Source organism: Nannobrachium achirus (assembly GCF_963921795.1).
Source record: "Nannobrachium achirus genome assembly, chromosome: 24".
Classification (NCBI taxonomy): domain Eukaryota; kingdom Metazoa; phylum Chordata; class Actinopteri; order Myctophiformes; family Myctophidae; genus Nannobrachium; species Nannobrachium achirus.
In genome coordinates, this window is record NC_137831.1 from 40,017,411 (window position 1) to 40,038,621 (window position 21,211).

Genomic DNA, 21,211 nt, shown 5'->3' on the forward strand with positions numbered 1-21,211 from the left:
GATTAGAGCTACAGATTGCACAGGGAAGCCACACCGGTATTAGACTGTGTCATGTTCTCTGTTTAAAACAGGAAATCCACACCCATTGTGTCTTCCTCAAGAATCCTGGGAAGGGCAGGGCAGGCGCAAGAGGAAAAGGCGGGATTCAGACCTAGTCCACTGCAGTGCTCTTTGTATGATCCCATATTCCAATCTACCGTCACAGGAAACAAATGAAATCCAGTTCTGTCATATGCTGCAGCCTAAGAAAGGTCTGTTTTTTAACGGTGCTCCTTAAAGACCTAAGCTCCAACATCTGCCTTTTAATGCCTGTGCCCCCAAAAATGTGAAGCGTGGCTAGGGGTGTGCAATATGGTGATAAATATCGTTGAGACGATACAATATCTCCACAATATGCCTTTTCAGAGATATCGCACATATATCGTGATACAATGAGGGAGCCTTATAAAAAATCCTGTTGAATTATTAATACAGAAATTCATTGCAGAATTTAATTTAAACCTGCATTTTGGTCTAAATCAGTAGTTCTCAAACTTTAAAATGGCAAGGTCTCCCCTTAACTCTGACAGTATAAAAATGAAACCAAATGGACCCATTTGGTTTCATTTGTATACTGTCAGAGTTACATACTTTAAGGGTCAATTTAGACCTCCCAAAAGGAACCCAGAGAGTCCCTGGACCCCACTTTGAGGACCACTGGTCTAAATGGCCTGTTACTCCTTTTTCTTTTTCTTTTTGTTACCTTATAGGTGGTTATACTGTTAACTCATTGACTGCCACCATTAAAAGTGAACTATCAAGCTAGGTTGCCAAGCATTTCTTGATTTTTTACCATGTTTACCATTTTTTTTTTTATTCTGTCTAATGATGACTATGTCATGCCATGGCCCAGATGAAAGAGGATAACTTCTAGTTTCCACAGAAAAAAAATTATGTTTTTATCATGTACACTTCTTTAGTTATAGCCATTTGAAAACCCTTGTTTCACCAAAACCAAGCCCTCTCAGAATAACAACTGGAGAAAAAGAAGTTTTTGTGAATGGTCTCTTTTCAAGCAAACAACTCATTTTTTTTTACTCACAGCTCTTTATTTATTACATCAGATGCTTACTTTATGATTTGAAACAAAAACAATATTTTCTTACAGTGTAATGGGCACATTGTCTGTCCGTCCGTCACACGTCACACTTTTGCACGTCACATCGTATCTCCGCAACCGTTGCCCCGATCCATGCCAAATTTCGCACACACACTCCTTGCCTGCCAACCTACAACCTCCACCCATCAATTCTCACATGCCCCTCTTCTAGCGCCACCATGAGGCCGATTCTTGCAAAACACATTTTTGGACACTGCTCCTACAATATTTGCCCTCAAATCACGCAAATCGGTACACAGTATGTCTACACTCATCTCATCAACATGGATATGTCCCATTTAGCGCCACCTTCAGGCCGATTTTTCAAAACACATTTTTGGACACTACTCCTACAGATTTTGCCCTAAAATCACGCAAATCGCTACACAGTATGTCTACACTCATGTCATCAAAATGGATCTGTCCCATATAGCGCCACCATCAGGCCGATTTTTTCAAACACATTTTTGGACACTGCTCCTACAGAATTTGCCCTAAAATCACACAAATCGGTACACAGTATGTCTACACTCATGTCATCAAAATGTGTCTGTCTATCGTCGACGTCGAGCACCGCTTGCATGCTCATAGTCAATCTCTGCGTGGTACCGTTCGAAACAAAGCCTCCTGTGCAAAGGCACAAGACACAGAGGGCAGTAGAATGAGGTCTCACTCCTTTTCTTATGTATTTTGCTGCAGATGTAGCAGACCCTTGTAGGGTTTCTCCTTCGTGGTCTGGGCGGTATCTTCTCAGGGACATGGGCTGACCTCCTCACACTCCGAGGATCGGGCCAGAGGGGTTGGGTGGGTCGCGGGGTGCACCAGGCTTCGACAATGGCTTCGGTGAAGCTCAGGAGCTCCTATATACACACACACACACACACACACACACACACACACACACATATATATATATATATATATATATATATATACACACACACACACACACACACACACACACACACACACACACACACACATATATATATATATATATATATATATATATATATATATATATATATATATATATATATATATATATATATATACACACATATATATATATATATATATATATATATATTTATATACACATATATACACACATATATATATATATATATATATATAAAATATCATTATTTTTATCTTACCTTTGCCTGTTCCTTTGCTTGAAGGTCTCTGTGTCCCAGTGCCTGACAGAGAAGCACTTCCTTGATCAGCTTCTGAAAACGCATACCAAAATAAAATACATTATTTACTCCTCAAATTGAATGAAAAGTTCTGTTTCCATGTGTGTGTGTGTGTGTGTGTGTGTGTGTGTGTGTGTGTGTGTGTGTGTGTGTGTGTGTGTGTGTGTGTGTGTGTGTGTGTGTGTGTGTGTGTGTGTGTGTGTGTGTGTGTGTGTGTGTGTGTGTGTGTGTGAAAAGCATCAATGCTATATGAGATACATAAAGGTTTGCTGTGGGTGTATGTGTACTATGGGTATGCAGGGGTACTGCATGGTGAAAATGGGAATATGTATTTTACTGTTATGGGTAATGACAAAACATCAATACCTTGACTAGAATAACTTGAACAGAAAAATACATTTATATTTGCCATTATGCTGTTTTATTTTGAACATATTGACATGGGAAATGTTTTAGGCATTTAGTAGACCCAGAGCGATTAGTTACTCATCTAAATAAATAAATACATTATACAGAATATACTGTGTGTGTGTGTGTGTGTGTGTGTGTGTGTGTGTGTGTGTGTGTGTGTGTGTGTGTGTGTGCACGCGCGCAATGTGTGCTGCATGTGCACAACTTACGCGCATAGAAAGGGTCGTCTTTGCGGTTGTGTGTTGCTCTCCGGGGGTGCCACTCACAATCATCAGAGCCCTAGAATGGAGAGTTGCGTCACTCCCGTTCACTTCATGGGGCCAGGTCTTCTACGCACACATCTATTGGCGTATAGTGATAAACGGCCAACCGGAAGTTTACAAAATGCATTGAAGTCTATGAGGTGTAAAGTGACAATGAACCACGTGACCAGCGCTGTTTCTGACCCCGCGGTGACACCACTCTCTGATTATACTGCTCTGACAATCATCAGTGCTGCCGATGACATCATCTGCATCGGACACGGAGCTGTACACATCATTTGATCGAGTGAATAATTTAGCGAAAGTTAGTTAGTCAGGAAAGTAGGCTACAAAGTGATGCGCTGTGAACTTGCACTGACTGCTATCTGCTGTTTTTGAATGGATCAATGATATGGATAATACATACATCTCACTCTGGGACTGGGAGAGCGTCTCGATGTTATCTCTCGGCGACATGGGCATGGCAGAGCGTTCTTCGCGTGGCCTCACGCAAGCCACCGATTCCGGCGTGAGGAGTGCGGGCAGTGGAGCCATGTCTGCCCGCGGTGTGTGTTGTTGGGACGGCGGCGCCGCCTCATCCGTCTGCCCGCGTCCAGGGATCGGGCTGGTTCGCGACGGGAACCAGAATCAGAGGCGACCGGCGAACCATGGCTAGCCGTCGGGCGCTTGCTGTGCCGCGGTGAGGGCATGAAACCCGCTCACAAACAGAAAAAGAAAACTACACGAATGAAACTATAGGATTACTGATCTACTGACACTAAACGGCACTGGACTTATCTGTCTCTCTCTGTGTGTGTGTGTGTGTGTTACACCAACGCTCTCCTCATCACACTGAGGTAAGTTTATGTTGAAACTTTTATAACACTTTGAGTGTTGATTTGTCAATGCTTTCATCTGGGAGGTGTTGCTGTGTTGTTGATGTGTTTGTGTTGGCTTGTTTTGGTATAGAGAGGCCTGAGAGGCCGGGCGGTTGCTACGAGGCTCTGATGTAGCCATTGTTTTCTTGCTGGGTCTTACCGTTTTGGTAAACTTTTTTTGTAGAAACTTTGAACTTTTTTGTGTGGGTATGGAGCTGTGTGTGGGTTAGAGTTAGGGTGACCCAGTGCAGCAGGTCACAGCTTTTCAAGTGAAAAAGTTTTTGATTCATGCAGAATGGTCTGCTTGAAGATCTGCTAGTTTTGTTTCACCACTGCTGCGGCCGCGCCGCACTGTGTCGGCAGAACTGAAGCCGTGTCCTGATAAATGAGTTCACTTTGGGTCATGGGGACTGGGGAGGTCGATTTCTCCTTTGTTTTCAAACAAGCTGACTTTGATGTGTGATTTTTAACCACCCTTTTATCATAGAAACATGACATTTTGTAACAGGCTAGGGGAAAGTGTACTTTTGCATAAACCTTGAAAACAGCCCCAACTCGTGAAACTCGGGCGACGCAGCCTCAGACAATGAGAATAACTCGGGAAACTCGTGGCGGCGCAGTCAATGAGTTAAATAACTTGAAAAATAACCATAAAAACCAACATGAAAAATAATTGTGATAAGATTGTGTATCGTAATATTGTATTTTTCCATATCGCCCACCCCTAAGCGTGGCCTGCATCTGGCCTAGATATGGCCTACATCTGGCCTAGATATAGCCTAGCTATGGCCTACATTTTGGCACAAACGGCTCGAAGTTAGTTGTACGCCCAGGGTCACAGACCAAGCTTCGCAGGACGCGATGTGATTGGCCAACGGGGCGCTTGATGAAATGAACTCATAAATGGCACCACTCACTTCACACTAGGTGTGATTTTGTTGTTGTTGTTGTTGCTAGTATAGATGGAAATATGCACTCTGAGTGGGGAAGTAACATCACTAAGCCGACTGCTTTATTGAAGCTTGCTTGCTTTCTTTCTTTCTTTCTTTCTTTCTTTCTTTCTTTCTTTCTTTCTTTCTTTCTTTCTTTTTCGAGGACACCCTGATCACAGCATATGACACAATACAAGCAATGACAAATAATACAACAGGCAATCAAATCATAGTACACCGTTACAGATGCAAATATATATATATCTTAAACGAAGCAGGAACAGCCACTGTGTAGTGGCTTAAAGAAGCACTTTGAATGTCTCTGTTGAGACCAGCCGAACCAATTTCAGCGAGTCCTGAAGTGTGTCCCATTTATGTGGAGCATAATACATACATTTTCTGTTGAAAACAGAGACTCAACATTCCTGTTTGCCATAAACAATAAAATAAATAAATGCATTATGCTTTGTGATATTGGTAACAGTAACTTGGCATCATTCTACTTCCCCCATTCTGTCTTCTTGTCTCCCTGGCCGTTCACCTGAGAAAATCCGAACCCCAAATGAAATTGGGCTTTGCGGCTTACATCTAGAATCCTGTGCTAGAGATTGAAAGTCTACCGAAGGGCTTAGCGTCACCGTGACACCGAGTGGAATGAGATGCGGACTCACACTCAACCTGGAGAGACGCTTTCCGGCTTCTCACCTTCACAGAATGGCTCTTCATAAGCATGTCTTTCTCTCCCCCCTTCTGTCTCTCTCTTTCTCAGCTCTGCCCTCTATCAATGTATAAGTAAGATTCTTTGTAACCCGTTTAGGCATTTAGAATTATCGGATGCTTTAACTATTGAAAAATAGCAGATCTACAAGCTCACAGCGCAACACCGAGTGCTGCGCTGTGAGCTTGTATATCTTTGAATATATGTATTTTTAAAGCGAACTTTTGTATGTCAAATTTTGCTTCTGGGGGGTCCCGGGAGCGAAATATTTTGAGATGGGGGTCTATGGCCAAATATATATCATTTTGGGGGTCCTTCACATGAATAAGTTTGAGAACCACTGACATGATAGAAACATGGGTTTTTCAAAAAAAAAAACCTTAGAAGGATTCAAAAGACACTTATAGAATCGAGTCAAAATCAGGTCAAAATTCTCATGATTTTTCAAAAAATAGCAGATCTACAAGCTCGCAGCGCGTGCTGTGAGCTTGTAGATCTGCTATTTTTCAATAGCAAAAAATGTGATGCATATTCTTTTACGTGACAACTGCATGCAATTGTCCTTGAGATGGCCTCAGTCACAGCACACTCACTGTGTACATGATTATGGCCGCGCGACTTGTATTTCTTCTATAACCTCTCGTATCTTTCTCTATATGTCTTTGCTGTTCGCCGGCCCGCCCTGCAACAACAACATAAAACGTAGCACTACATAACTGGCTAGTGCAGGTATTACAGGGTTGTCATGGCAACTCTAGCAATTTCAGCAGTACGGCAACATGTTATTTTAACAGGCTGATGGTAGGTCTGGTAAGAAGAGTAGCTGGAGGTGTCTGTCTGTCCTCCTGTCTGTACAAGCGAGTGGTTTGGTCAGGATCAGCCAACACAGGGATGCTGACAGAACATTCGCTAAAAAACCCAGGACAAAAATCCACTCGTCCTAGACAATTTGCCCTCCTGGCCCCCAAACTGTTGAATAAATTCCCTTAGAACTACAGACTCACTCCCTAGCTTCCATTAGAACTACAGACTCACTCCCTAGCTTCCGCCGTGGACTGAAGACTCACCTCTTCAGACTCCACCTAAACCCATAGCACTACTCTAACACTCCCCCTTCCCTCAATGACCATACATGCAGCTAGATAGCATTTTTAGGTTTTAGACCTTTATTTGCTGATTAGGTGCGTGGTCTACCTATGTTATTGTTTCTCTAGATTGATATTCCTATGCATTTGTTATATTGTTGTTAATGTACTGACATATTATCTTGCTTATTATAGTGATGTGTATTACCTGCAAGATGAGGAATCAATCCAGGAAATAACATGATGTTGATTTGTCTCAATTTGTGTACTTGATAAGATTATGGTTAGAGTTATGATAGCAGGTACAGGTTACAATATCCATTCTGGACAGGGTTATGGTGAAGAAGAAGTTACAGATATTGGTAGTACTTAGCTGTTGATTGATTGCATTGTCTCAGGTAAATTCATATATATGCATACATTTGTATAATGTGTCCACTGAACTGGTCTTCCTGAAGTTTAGGAAGTTTAAGGGTTAAGGTATTGTGGTCACAAAGCAAGCACAGAGACATGTAAGCGTGTGTGTGTGTGTGTGTGTGTGTGTGTGTGTGTGTGTGTGTGTGTGTGTGTGTGTGTGTGTGTGTGTGTGTGTGTGTGTGTGTGTGTGTGTGTGTGTGTGTGTGTGTGTGTGTGTGTGTGTGTGTGTGTGTGTGTGTGTGTGTGTGTGTGTGCGCGTGTGCATGCATGTGAATCCATCCACGCGGCGTTCACACCATCGAAAAGACGAAACTGCCACCGCTTGTGGAAGTGTTGAGTGCAGTGGCGTCAGTTCAGCAAAAGCTAGGATATGGCAAAGATGGGACCGAAAAAAATCAGGGTTTGTCCGTTTCCCCTCTGGGTTTCTACGGTTTCTTGGGATGGATATGGTAGCCTGGAACCGTTGTTCAAGTGCAGCTAAACTTGGCATGTTAGTAAACGTGCCACAATTAACAATAATGCATTGCTCCCGTGCAGCTGACCTGCAGAACATGGTAATATACCATTCTGTCAAGATGGGGAGAATACAAGTGTGGAAAATAACATTTTGCATTTGTAGTTATTTGACTGTAATTTAACAACATAATAACCAGCACAGATTTATATTTAAAAGTAACTTTATTTTCCCCCCTGGACCCAGGGTAATATGGCAGCTGCATACCCCTGCCATACCCAATTGACGCCCCTGGTTGAGTGTTGATTGGTGACACAACGCAGTGTGTCAACACAGGACAAGCATCACACATCACGCTAAAGCATAAATCGTTGTTCTGCCTAAAATTGTCGCCGACTTGCCTTGAAACTAATGACACTGTTTTTGTTGAGACACATGTTGCAGGACTCTTTGCCGCTGAGTCATAGATTAGGCTTAATCACTTAGTCTGCACCGAGTGTCCCTCCGCTCGTAGCATCCCACTTTTCACTTTCTGCAGTTATTGTGCCTGTTCAATATAATTCTTATTTAATTTAAAATTTGTCCTGACTCAGAGCCCCAGCTGCAGTTGAAAGCAGCCTTTGTGGGCGTGCGTGCTCGTATGAGTGAAGACCGGTGCAGAAACGGTTCATTTGTTGTTGTTGAGTGCGTGCGTGCGTGCGTGTGTGCGTGCGTGCGTGCGTGTGTGTGTGTGTGTGTGTGTGTGTGTGTGTGTGTGTGTGTGTGTGTGTGTGTGTGTGTGTGTGCATGCACAACCTTGATTTGTTTTCCATTTCCAACAGGGTGGATTCTCAGAATTGATTTTATCATCTAAATTGTCCATTTTTGTTTGAGTGTGTTTTTCTGTGAAGGGAGCACTGCGGTGCTACATCAACAACAAGAGGGCACTAAGTGTTGAATACAAATGAGCAAAGCCAAGCTCAACACACACACGCACACTGTACCAGCATAGACCACTGGTTCACTGGTTCCCAAACCTTTTAGCTCGAGACCCAAAAGAGAAATGAAACCCGTTGACCCAAACTAGTAAAAATAGCAGATCTACAAGCTTGTAGATGGGCTATTTTCACTACTGATTCTAGCATTGTTTTCCTAATTTATGGAATTTGATTTTACTTTGATTTCGTCATGAAATCACTGAAAAGATGATTGAATTGGGGTTTTAATTCATGATTTTAATTCATTCATTGTTTTTTTCAGCAAGAGCCGTTGGCCGCCGCGTCCACGTCCATGGACGCGGCCGTGGACGCGTCCATGGACGCGGCCGCGAAAAAAACGTCCGTGGACGCGAGGCCGCGTCCACGGACGCAAACGGCCGGCCGTCCCGGCCGTGGACGCGGCCGTGGACGCAGACGGCCGGGGACGCGGCCGTGGACGCGGCCGTGGACGAGGCCGCGGCCGTGGACGCAAACGGCCGGCCGTGGACGCAAACGGCCGGCCGTGGACGGGTCCATGGACGAGGCCGCGAAAAAAAGGCAGCGAAAAAGAAAAAAAAAGGTGGCTATTGTATGTATTTTTTGATGGAGATTTCAAATATGACCTTCTTTTTTGCATAGGACAACTCTAACCTGCATCAATTGGTATTTTATAATTGCCAATTGTACCCCATCCATCTAAAAAACAAATTGGATGTCTATTGTATGTATTTTTTGATGGAGAATTCAAATATTAATTTCTTTTTGGGATAGGACAACTCTAACCTGCATCAATTGGTATTTTATAATTGCCAATTGTACCCTATCCATCTCAAAAACAAATTGGATGTCTATTGTATGTATTTTTTGATGGGGAATTCAAATGTTACCTTCTTTTTTAGATATGACAACTCTAACCTAAATCAATTGGTGCATCAACCTACTTACTATCTATCTATCTATCTGTCTGTCTGTCTGTCTGTCTGTCTGTCTATCTATCTATCTATCTATCTATCTATCTATCTATCTATCTATCTATCTATCTATCTATCTATCTATCTATCTATCTATCTATCTATCTATCTATCTATCTATCTATCTATCTATCTATCTATCTATCTATCTATCTATACTTCACCTTTAGTCCAGAAGAGAGTTCAGCCTCAGGAACTTGCACACATGGAACTGTGTCATGACTGTGTCATGGAGCTAAAACAGAGCTATGTTAAATACTCACAATGACTCTGATGGACCAATCAGGGTGGTGGTGGGGGGAGGGATCAACAATAGACAGAAACTGGATAATGCTTTGTTAACTGTCCCACCTAAGTCCCTGCTAGTCTGAACAAACATCACCTTCCCTCTCATAACACTACTACTACTACATTTATATAAAGCTGCTCTTGCATTTGAATTCAAGTCTGACACAAGTTAAGGTTAACTTAGGTAGTATTTCATTTCGCTGGCTTTTAGGGTCTGTGTGAGTGTGTAGGCTCACAAATTATTATAATTGTCATTAAGTGACTCTGAGATCTATCCATCCATCCATCCATCCATCCATCTATTTATTTTTACTTACTGTTTACATTTTCTATAAATATTTATTTCTATATAAAACTCAGTTGTGTGGAGTTATTGTGTGCCCTTTCTTGTTGCTAAAGAGTCCATTTGTTCACTAGACATTAAGTCAAGGTTACTATTTTGAGTTGAAGCTAAGTGTTTTATTGCTTTGTGGTTTAACATGATTTAAAAGGCAAATTCATTGTTATGGTTACTTTAGAAGACTGCTTTTGCATTCATGAGTTAAGAGAGCCAAGCTAATTCAAAGAGTTAGGTTAAAGGAACACAAAACATGACCTAACTCACAGCTGCCATTGGACAGACAGTTACAACATACTCTTATCTTTCACAGAACAGACAATTATCATTTATTTTATCTATTTGAGACTATGTAGCTGCTCTAGGGGAAATAGAGCATTATATCAGCCTATTCAATTGATAATGACCAATGGGTGCCAGTTTCTAAGTAGTTAAAGCATATTAACATAACAATATATGTGGCCTAGACATGGATATTGCCCAATCAACTCGTAATCTACAGAAATGTCCACCACATCACACAGTATAAAACCTAGTAGGCTTAGTGGATTACCTATGTTAAATCATGTCAGGTTAGTTTGGTTCAAGGTTCAAGTATAATAATTTATGAGCCAAAAATGTGCACAAATGTACAATCACATCTAGGCTAGAATGATAACATAAAGTCCTGACTACTCCTTGTTATTGTGGTCCTAAATACTACAATGATTAGTTTGGATGCATTGCTTCTATCATGTCCAATTAAAAATAAATACATTACATATACAGAAATCTGCCTTCTCCTGTATTGTATTAGTGACATTCATTATAAATAGTAAAATAACAGGACAGAGCAAAAAAGGCCTCTGCAAAAAAGGCCTCTGCAACTAACCTAACCTAACACACACTATGTGTTAATGTTGATCAATATAATAATGTAAAAATACAAAGTTAAGTAGACCTAAGTAAGAAATAGTAAATACATTGTAATAATACATTGAAGGGGAAATGTAGGAAAACAAATGCAACTCAGCATTGAATTTATGGCAAACATTTTGCTACTCAACCCTTTCCAAATAATATACAATTAAGAAGTGGGATGTTCCACTTAGTAAGAGAAAGAATTAATGACATATATTTTTTTTAAAAGCTAGAAGACTCACCTATTATAGTAACCATGTGAATTGCTAATAATGTTATGGGTCAGATGTGTAAAGATCTATCACATTGTATTGTTCTTTTCAGACTCAACAATAATAATGATGATGTTACTTAAATGCTGATCAATGTGTGAATCTGGCTCTTATCAGGTGTGTGTGTTTTCTCTCCCTGTCCTGTGCTGTCCTCAGTTAAACCAAGACAGTACTGTTGTGACCAATGTGGAAAAAGCCTTCAGCTCAATTTATTATCTCAAAGTAGACCAGAGAATTCATACCGGAGTGAAGCCATTCAGCTGTGAACAATGTGGGAAGTATTTTGCTCGTCTGGACAATTAAAAGATCATAAGCGTTCACATACTGGAGAGAAACCTTATTGTTGTGACCAGTGTGGGAAAAGATTTGTTCAAAAGGGGATTTTAAAAGAACACCAGAGAATTCACACTAGAGAGAAGCCCTATTGCTGTGACCAGTGTGGGAAAAGCTTTACTCGATTGTCTTATCTCAAAATACATGAACGAATTCACACAGGAGAGAAACCGTACAGCTGTGTCCAATGTGGGGAAAAGTTCAGTTTAACGGCTGCTCTGAAAGTACACCAGAGATTTCACACCGAAGAAAAGCCTTACTGCTGTGAACACTGTGGCAAACGTTTCACTGTAAAATCTAGCCTCGTACAACACAAGAAGATTCACACTTGAGAGAGACCTTACTGCTGTCACCAATGTGGGAAAAGGTTCACTCTGAAGACGGCTCTGAAAAGACACCTGAAAATCCACACTGGTGAGAAGCCATATACTGCTGTGTCCAGTGTGAGAAAAGGTTCAGTGATATTCATCATCTCAAAGCACACCAGAAAAATCACACTGGAAAGAAACCTTATTGCTGTGACCAGTGTGGAAAGAGCTTTCCTAGACTGGAACATATCAAAATACACCAACAAATTCACACCGGAGAGAAACCTTATATCTGTAACCAATGTGGGGAAAACTCTGTCAGGTACATGTCTACCGTTAGAGGCCACTGGCATGAGTGCCTTTTTAGCTCTGTTGGGGCTTGGTGAATGTACTCTGTTGTTGTTTTTTTAATTATTATCTTTGTAATGTATGGTCTTCTTACCCTGTGGGCCTTGAGCCTGTAATAAAGTATTGCTGTGCAGTGTGAGTGTCTGATTGCATGTGATCAGATAAAGACACAACAGAGGCCTTTTTTGCTCTGTCCTGTTATTTTACTATTTATAATGAATGTCACTAATACAATACAGGAGAAGGCAGATTTCTGTATGTATGTAATGTATTTATTTTTAATTGGACATGATAGAAGCAATGCATCCAAACTAATCATTGTAGTATTTAGGACCACAATAACAAGGAGTAGTCAGGACTTTATGTTATCATTCTAGCCTAGATGTGATTGTACATTTGTGCTGTTTACATTTTTGTCTCATAAATTATTATACTTGAATCTTGAACCAAACTAACCTGACATGATTTAACATAGGTAATCCACTAAGCCTACTAGGTTTTATACTGTGTGATGTGGTGGACATTTCTGTAGATTACGAGTTGATTGGGCAATGTCCATGTCTAGGCCACATATATTGTTATGTTAATATGCTTTAACTACTTAGAAACTGGCACCCATTGGTCATTATCAATTGAATAGGCTGATATAATGCTCTATTTCCCCTAGAGCAGCTACATAGTCTCAAATAGATCAAATAAATGATAATTGTCTGTTCTGTGAAAGATAAGAGTATGTTGTAACTGTCTGTCCAATGGCAGCTGTGAGTTAGGTCATGTTTTGTGTTCCTTTAACCTAACTCTTTGAATTAGCTTGGCTCTCTTAACTCATGAATGCAAAAGCAGTCTTCTAAAGTAACCATAACAATGAATTTGCCTTTTAAATCATGTTAAACCACAAAGCAATAAAACACTTAGCTTCAACTCAAAATAGTAACCTTGACTTAATGTCTAGTGAACAAATGGACTCTTTAGCAACAAGAAAAGGCACACAATAACTCCACACAACTGAGTTTTATATAGAAATAAATATTTATAGAAAATGTAAACAGTAAGTATAAATAAATGGATGGATGGATGGATGGATGGATGGATGGATGGATGGATAGATCTCAGAGTCACTTAATGACAATTATAATAATTTGTGAGCCTACACACTCACACAGACCCTAAAAGCCAGCAAAATGAAATACTACCTAAGTTAACCTTAACTTGTGTCAGACTTGAATTCAAATGCAAGAGCAGCTTTATATAAATGTAGTAGTAGTAGTGTTATGAGAGGGAAGGTGATGTTTGTTCAGACTAGCAGGGACTTAGGTGGGACAGTTAACAAAGCATTATCCAGTTTCTGTCTATTGTTGATCCCTCCCCCCACCACCACCCTGATTGGTCCATCAGAGTCATTGTGAGTATTTAACATGGCTCTGTTTTAGCTCCATGACACAGTCATGACACAGTTCCATGTGTGCAAGTTCCTGAGGCTGAACTCTCTTCTGGACTAAAGGTGAAGTATAAATAAATAGATGGATAGATAGATGGATAGATAGATAGATAGATAGATAGATAGATAGTAAGTAGGTTGATGCACCAATTGATGCAGGTCAGAGTTGTCATATCTAAAAAAGAAGGTAACATTTGAATTCCCCATCAAAACATACATACAATAGACATCCAATTTGTTTTTGAGATGGATAGGGTACAATTGGCAATTATAAAATACCAATTGATGCAGGTTAGAGTTGTCCTATCCCAAAAAGAAGGTAATATTTGAATTCTCCATCAAAAAATACATACAATAGACATCCAATTTGTTTTTTAGATGGATAGGGTACAATTGGCAATTATAAAATACCAATTGATGCAGGTTAGAGTTGTCCTATGCAAAAAAGAAGGTCATATTTGAATTCTCCATCAAAAAATACATACAATAGACACCTTTTTTTTTCTTTTTCGCTGCCTTTTTTTCGCGACCTCGTCCATGGACCCGTCCACGGCCGGCCGTTTGCGTCCACGGCCGGCCGTTTGCGTCCACGGCCGCGGCCTCGTCCACGGCCGCATCCACGGCCGCGTCCCCGGCCGTCTGCGTCCACGGCCGCGTCCACGGTCGCGTCCACGGCCGGGACGGCCGGCCGTTTGCGTCCGTGGACGCGGCCTCGCGTCCACGGACGTTTTTTTCGCGGCCGCGTCCATGGACGCGTCCACGGTCGCGTCCATGGACGTGGACGCGGCGGCCAGCGGCTGTCTCTCGTTTTTTTTGGGAATGTTTCTTGAAAATGTTTTCAAATAATAACTCAAAACAAAACGTAGGAAACAAAAAACTAACCACGTCCACGACCCACCAATGAGCCACTGTTTGGGAACCAGTGGCATAGATCCATCTTACATTTCTCATACAGATGTTTCTATGTCAGTGGTGCCCCAAAATGATATGTATTTGGCCACGGACCCTCATCTCAAAATATTTAGTTCCAGGGACCCCCAGAAGCAAAGTTTGAGTTACAGATTATGCGATAACGTCTTGCAGTCTCTGAAGTGTCCATATAAGCCATAATGACCAAGCAGCAAGACATTATAGCTCTTATTACCCGGCTAATAAATGAAATTAACTCAAGCTCTGCCACCAAAATACCCCTTTGTACCCCTTCTCTGCCATGCCCGTAGAACCCGTAAATGTAATAAAAATTAATTAAAAAACATTTTTTTATCGAAGCGAAACTAAAATAGGCCGGAACTAATGCTCCGTGATCGGTTTCTACACGGACACATTATTGGGCGGACCCGTTAGCATTGAGCCCCTAAACCGGAAGCCGATGGTCCGTCGTCTATTTTGGCCCGTTACCTTACTGTTTAAACTCCGCGGCTTACAGACGGAGAACTTATTGATCAATTGTAAAAATCTAAAAGGATTTGAGAAGCTGATGGAAATACGCGAACACACGACGCATAGCAGTGTCCGATCACGCACGATGGGAACTGGATGAGAGCCTACGTTAACAGGTAGGAGAAGCCAGCAGTGAAAGACATAGAGAAATTTACGGGCTTCACGGCCGTAAACTCCGAATGAGTTAATAATTTGACTCAAAACTAAAAACAAAACAAAGGATTCCCTTGTTTACAGACGGCTGAAAGTATTCCACAAGTGTTGCGCTGGGCGCCCCCCCCCCCCCCCCCCCCCAGCGCAACACGGTCGCCTTGGAAAACAAGGAAGTACTGATCAAATAGAATCCATTTTCTGATACTGCGTTGTCTTATTTGTCCTCTCAAATGTTTTGAAAAACATTCTTGAGAGCAACGTTTAGTTCTAAATGTCGCTGTGTGCTTGTTTACATGGCTGACATGTTGGATACGGCACTAAATTCACGCAGCGCAGCTTGAGTGCAGCAGGTGCTCTGAGCCTTTGATTAGGCAGCGGTGAATTATAGAGTGGAGCGGTCATTATACGCCTATAATTCACAGCTGATTTCAGCACTCGACCAATCCAAATCATGCATTCAACCAAGCCGGGTAATAAAAATACATATAATTCAAAGATCTGCACACATTTTCACAACTTTTAAAGCAGATCTACAAGCTCGCAGCGCGGCACTCAGTGCCGCGCTGTGAGCTTGTATATCTGCTATAAGAAGTATAAATAATTAAAGATGGGGTGCCATGATTTTCCCCTCTATAAAACATGATTATCTACTATTATGATTACACTAGGAGGAAGAATCTTTCCAAAAAAGTGTACAGAAAGAGTTAAAATTATGTTTTTATGGGGCCACACCCACCAGTTCATTGGTATGCGTGGTTGTCATGGTGGGTGGTGACCCAGCTGAAGTTAGCCACACCCACGTGTGTTGGGTGAATGGTAATTAGGGGAGGGGTTGATTCTATGATGTAATAAGTATGGGTGTTTTTGGAACGGCACGTCTGACCCAGCAGGTGGCATCCTCCAGCTAAAAACCCAAATAAAAAGAGAATGCATAATTGCTCATAACAACCACACCAGGGGGTCTAATGAACTACTGTCAACCTCCTAGACACATGAAAACCAGAAAAAGTACAAAACTATGGCACCACCTCTTTAAGGTCCCCTCCACCTTGGGCCCTAGTAACTCAGTCCCACTTAACCCCCCCCCCCCCCCTCCCCCCGCTTGTGACGCCCCTGTAAAAAGACTCTGTAATGACTCTGCTCTTCCTCTTCCTCCACAGCGACCCAGGGCGAGGAGAGAGTGTGTGCGTTCATGGACCGCCAGCAGCAGTCGGACGTGGACCGGGTGCCGCCGGGGGACGAGGGCCGCATCTCGCCGGAGAACAACTCGGTCAGCTGCGACAAGGGCAGCCACTGCTACGGCCTGTGGGAGAAGAGTCCGCCCGGGGACGTACACCTGGTCAAACAAGGTAGGGCCGGCCGGGATGCCCCGTTGGCAGTGTTAATATCGTCGACTATAGAACAGTGAAGTCATGACTTGACTCGCTCATCCCCCGGTTCCACGGAAGTAATTCTCTATGGAGAATAACATTGGGTCATCTTAAATCGTCTCATATAAGCATTGTGGTCCAAAAATAAACAAACAGTCTTTGCGATATTGTCAGCGAGGAGGCTCTGTATGGTTTATGATAGTCAGTCACTCATAAGTGATGAAGCCTGTTTCTAGCGAAAATGTAACTAATTTGGCGACAGTAACATTAGCGTTTTCTCACCATCAGTTGATTCTTCATATCCATATGAGTCAAACCGCTGAGATCATTTGTTTATAATTGGTAATTTGTTTATAATTATAACACAGTTCTTATATGACGCAATATGAAAAAGGTCTATGGGAATTCAGAATGGGGGAAGAAAACCGCGAACCATGTAGGATGTGTAAATTACGTCACACTTCACTACTCTATAACCAGTGGTGTAAAGTAACTAAGTACATTTACTTAAAGGGGAGGACCAACAATTTTCAATATTGAACTATGTAATATACCTTAGAGGAGTTGTGTGGTAATAAAAAAAAAAGTTTCCCCACCTTCTGTGTTACCTAGGTTTGTTGCGACCGTAAGGTCGCAGTTTAGTATGAAAACCTCCACTGGCCGTCCGTCGGTCACACGTGCGGTCGACCGCACGTCACACGTGCGGTCGACGTGTGATGAGGTCACGATGAGTCATCTATGCCCAAATATAGATTTCTAGGTCAGATGGCCCATAGAGTTTGTGATGTCAAACCTAGCAACCCAATATAAACAAACCTGATGTCAGACCTGAAGTATCCTTTTATACCCATATATGGAGATACAGAGATCTCCATATATGGGCATATTAGAAAGCCCATATATGGGCATATACGGATGACATCAGGGATATCCATATATGGGCATAAAAGGGACAAGGGCTTACAGTTAAGAGATCTCCATATATGGGCATATCAGAAAGCCCATATATGTTCATATACTGATGACATCAGGAATATCCATATATGGGTATAAAAGGGACAAGGACTTACAGTTAAGAGATCTCCATATATGGGCATAAAGGGACAAGGACTGTTACAGTAGATATAGAGATGTCCATATATGGGCATAAATGAACAAGGACTGACAAACACTGAGATCTCCATATAACCTATGGGAATATAAGGGACGAGGACTGTCAGCTTGTAGACCTATTTTCTAAATATTGTTGTACATTAAAACTTGAAATGGGTCATTCTGCATAGTACTTGGGATTTGTTGATGTAAATGTTCACATAGAGTGTAATAATTGGTAAAACAAACTTTTGGCCTATTTGTGGAGATAAGCGACCAACGGTCGCTTATCTCCCGATTAGGGAGTCTTACTGGTATTGTAAATCACATAGATGACATCACACCGGTGTGATTTGCAATAAAAAAAAACAAATCAATCCTCCAGATCTAGTCAACACAGAAGGGGGGTAACCTTTTTTTTATTTCCCCCACACAAAGGTATACTGTATTATTGACATAGTTCAGTGTTGAAAATGGGTACTGTACTTAAGTACAAGTTTGAGTTATTTGTAGTAGTTCAGATTTCCGAATACTTTTACTTTGACTCCACTACATCTCGGATCCAAATATAGTACTTTTAGTTGCTTTGCAGATATAAATGATTACATTATAAAACATACATGAATCCACAGCTTGATATTAGAGCGGATATTGGAGTAGAGAATTTTATTCAAAAGACTATGACTACATTTTATTCAAAAGACTATGACTAAAACCTAATCCGAATTTGCTGTCAAAATGAACACTGGCTGGTGGGAGCAGGGGGGGATGATGTATGGAAAGCACGTAGGGGCCGTAATAATTAAATCTTCAAAATCGTGTATACTGTATGCAAACTTAAGAATTATGACCCTATGGGCTTCCCATACCGATGAGGGAGGCCTGGCGGAGGATGATGGAGGGATGAGACTGACGGAGAGAATAAAAGGGAGGATGAGAAAGGAAGGGCGTCGGGGACAACCATGCATTAGTTTAATTAAACTGAATTGGTCCTAGACAGGGGTGTCACACCACATTCTGTGCACCGGGTACAAGGATTCACCCACATTTTGTGCTTTAACTATTGAAAAATAGCAGATATACAAGCTCACTGCGAGCTTGTATATCTGCTATTTTTGAAAAAACGTGATTTTTTTTTTGTGCAAGTCTCTGAATATAAGCTTTTTTGAAAAACCTATGTTTCTGTGTCAGTGGTGCTCAAACCTTTTCATGTGAAGGACCCCCAAAATGATATGTATTTAGCCACGGAAACCCCATCTCAAAATATTTAGTTCCAGGGACCCCCTCAGAATTTTCACGACTTTTCAAAAATAGCAGATCTACAAGCTTGCAGCTGTGAGCTTGTATATCTGCTATTATTCAATAGCTAAAGTATAAAATAATTAAGGCCCCTCCACCTTGGGCCCTAGTCCCACTACCCCCCCCCCCCCCCCCCCCCCCCCCCCCGCACCCTGACAGAATTGCATTACAGTACATTATAATTGGGGACGTCCTGTAGTTTCTAGTATTTTTATCTCCTTTTTTAACCCATTTAGGCCTAGAATTATTGAATGCTTTAACTATCGAAAAATAGAGCAGATATACAAGCTCACAGGCGCGGCACCGAGTGCCGCGCTGCGAGCTTGTAGATTTGCTATTTTTTGGAAAAAGCTGTGAAAATGTGTGCAAATCTTTGAATATATGTATTTTTAAAGCGAACGTTTGTAACTCAAAAACGTTGCTTTCTGGGTGGTCCCTGGAAGGAAATATTTTGAGATGGGGGTCCGTGGCCAAATACATATCATTTTGGGGGTCCTCCACATGAAAGAGTTTGAGAACCACTGACATAGAAACATAGGTCAGTTATAGAATCGGGGCAAAAATTCAAATTTTCAAGATTTTTCAAAAATAGCAGATCTACAAGCTCGCAGCGCGGCACTCGGTGCCGCGCTGTGAGCTTGTAAATCTGCTATTTTTCAATAGTTGAAGCATAAAATAATAATGCGTACCCGGTCTAAATGGCTTAATGGCTGGCCATTATTACCTCACATTAAGTGACCAATTGTAAAAATCCTGACCTTACCCCATTTGGAGGAATATGGCTATAATAACCTCCAAGAGGGAAACATTTAATTTAATTTAGAATAATCTTGTGTCGAAGCAGGGCAACAGGGCGACAACAAGGCACTAAAAGTGCATTACAATAATTTCTTGTTCTAATAATCACATGCTGCGCTCCATTGGCTCGAGATCCTGTTGGCATAGTTGGCATAGTGCAATAAAACTTCTGAAGGCAATCTTTGGCTTCATATCTACAAAGAATTCCTTATTTGATCTGCCATCTTCCTGCTACACTAAAACCCTCCCTGTCTCGTTAACTCGGTTTAGTAATTTATTGTTCCAAACCGCGCTTTAGTTTGAGTGACAGGTTGACGGCCCACCGGGCCAGTGCCGCTAGCTAGTCATATGCTGAATCTGAATCAAACAGAGCAGGCCGATGCTTTCCAATAAATGACGCGAACCACGCATGCAAGTCAGACACGCCGTATCACATGATGTTTCTCTGTCTCTCTGTCTAGCTCAGAGAAACCCTCTTCTCATTGCATTTTCACATTTTGTTTTTGTTTTTTGTTTCAAACTTTTTCATGTCAAGGACCCCCAAAATGATATGTATTTGGCCGCATCGGACCCCCATCTCAAAATATTTAGTTCCAGGGACCCCCAGAAGCAACATTAGAGTTGCAAATGTTCGCTTTAAAAAAAATATATATTCAAAGCAGGGCAGGAATTTCATGGAGGCCATGAAGGGCCATGGCCGCCGTTGCCCCTCAGTTTGGCTTTCTGCCCATCAGACCAAATGGCATGACCTGAGTGCACAGTGGCCTTAATGCCCCAGCTGACTGTACCACTTTCTCCTCTGTCTCTTTCTTGTCAATATGTAGACAGTAGACACCGGAGTCCCCCATCTTTAAACCAATCCAGTGACTTTGATTTGTGCAGGGCTGAGCATGGATCAGATTGTAAATACCATCATTTATCTATTTCACTGCAGATTAGGTTATCATCACTAAAGGCCCATTCCCACTGGGCCAGATAACGGATAAAAAAATCTCTTTCTCCAGATATTTTTCCATTCAAAGTGGATGGTAGATACAGATAAAAAAAATATCTACCACAGATATTTGCCACAGATGCTTTCATCTGTGGCAAATATTTTTGCTTTATCTACCATCCACTTTGAATGGAAAAATATCTGGAGAAAGAGATTTTTTTTATCTGTTATCTGGCCCAGTGGGAATGGGCCTTAACCCTTAAATTCAACAAATTCTTTCAATAAACTAAAATCTTGTTTTATTTGATAGCCTTCCTGCCCTGGCTTTTGGCCTTTGTGCCCTCAAACAATGGACAACATACCAAAGGCCAAGTGGTCTTGTCCCTAAAATGACCAAATTCCAGGCCTGATTCGAAGATTTGCAAAAGATTTCACGATTTTTCTAAAATAGCAGATAGGGCTGTCACAATTATGACATTTTACATGACGATTATTTGTCA

At 41.5% G+C, this 21,211-nt stretch overlaps 1 protein-coding gene across 1 annotated transcript in view; it reads left to right on the top strand.

The window, feature by feature from the left end:
- The window catches only part of LOC308280283 (bone morphogenetic protein receptor type-2-like), a gene marked incomplete at its 3' end in the record, with an annotated part of 60,801 nt that overhangs the window by 26,382 nt on the left and 13,208 nt on the right, over positions 1-21,211 (top strand). Inside the window, exon 2 of the mRNA XM_080720543.1 lies at positions 16,379-16,567. Within this exon, the coding sequence (XP_080576669.1) occupies positions 16,379-16,567 (189 nt within the window). The remainder of the gene's footprint in view (positions 1-16,378; positions 16,568-21,211) is intronic.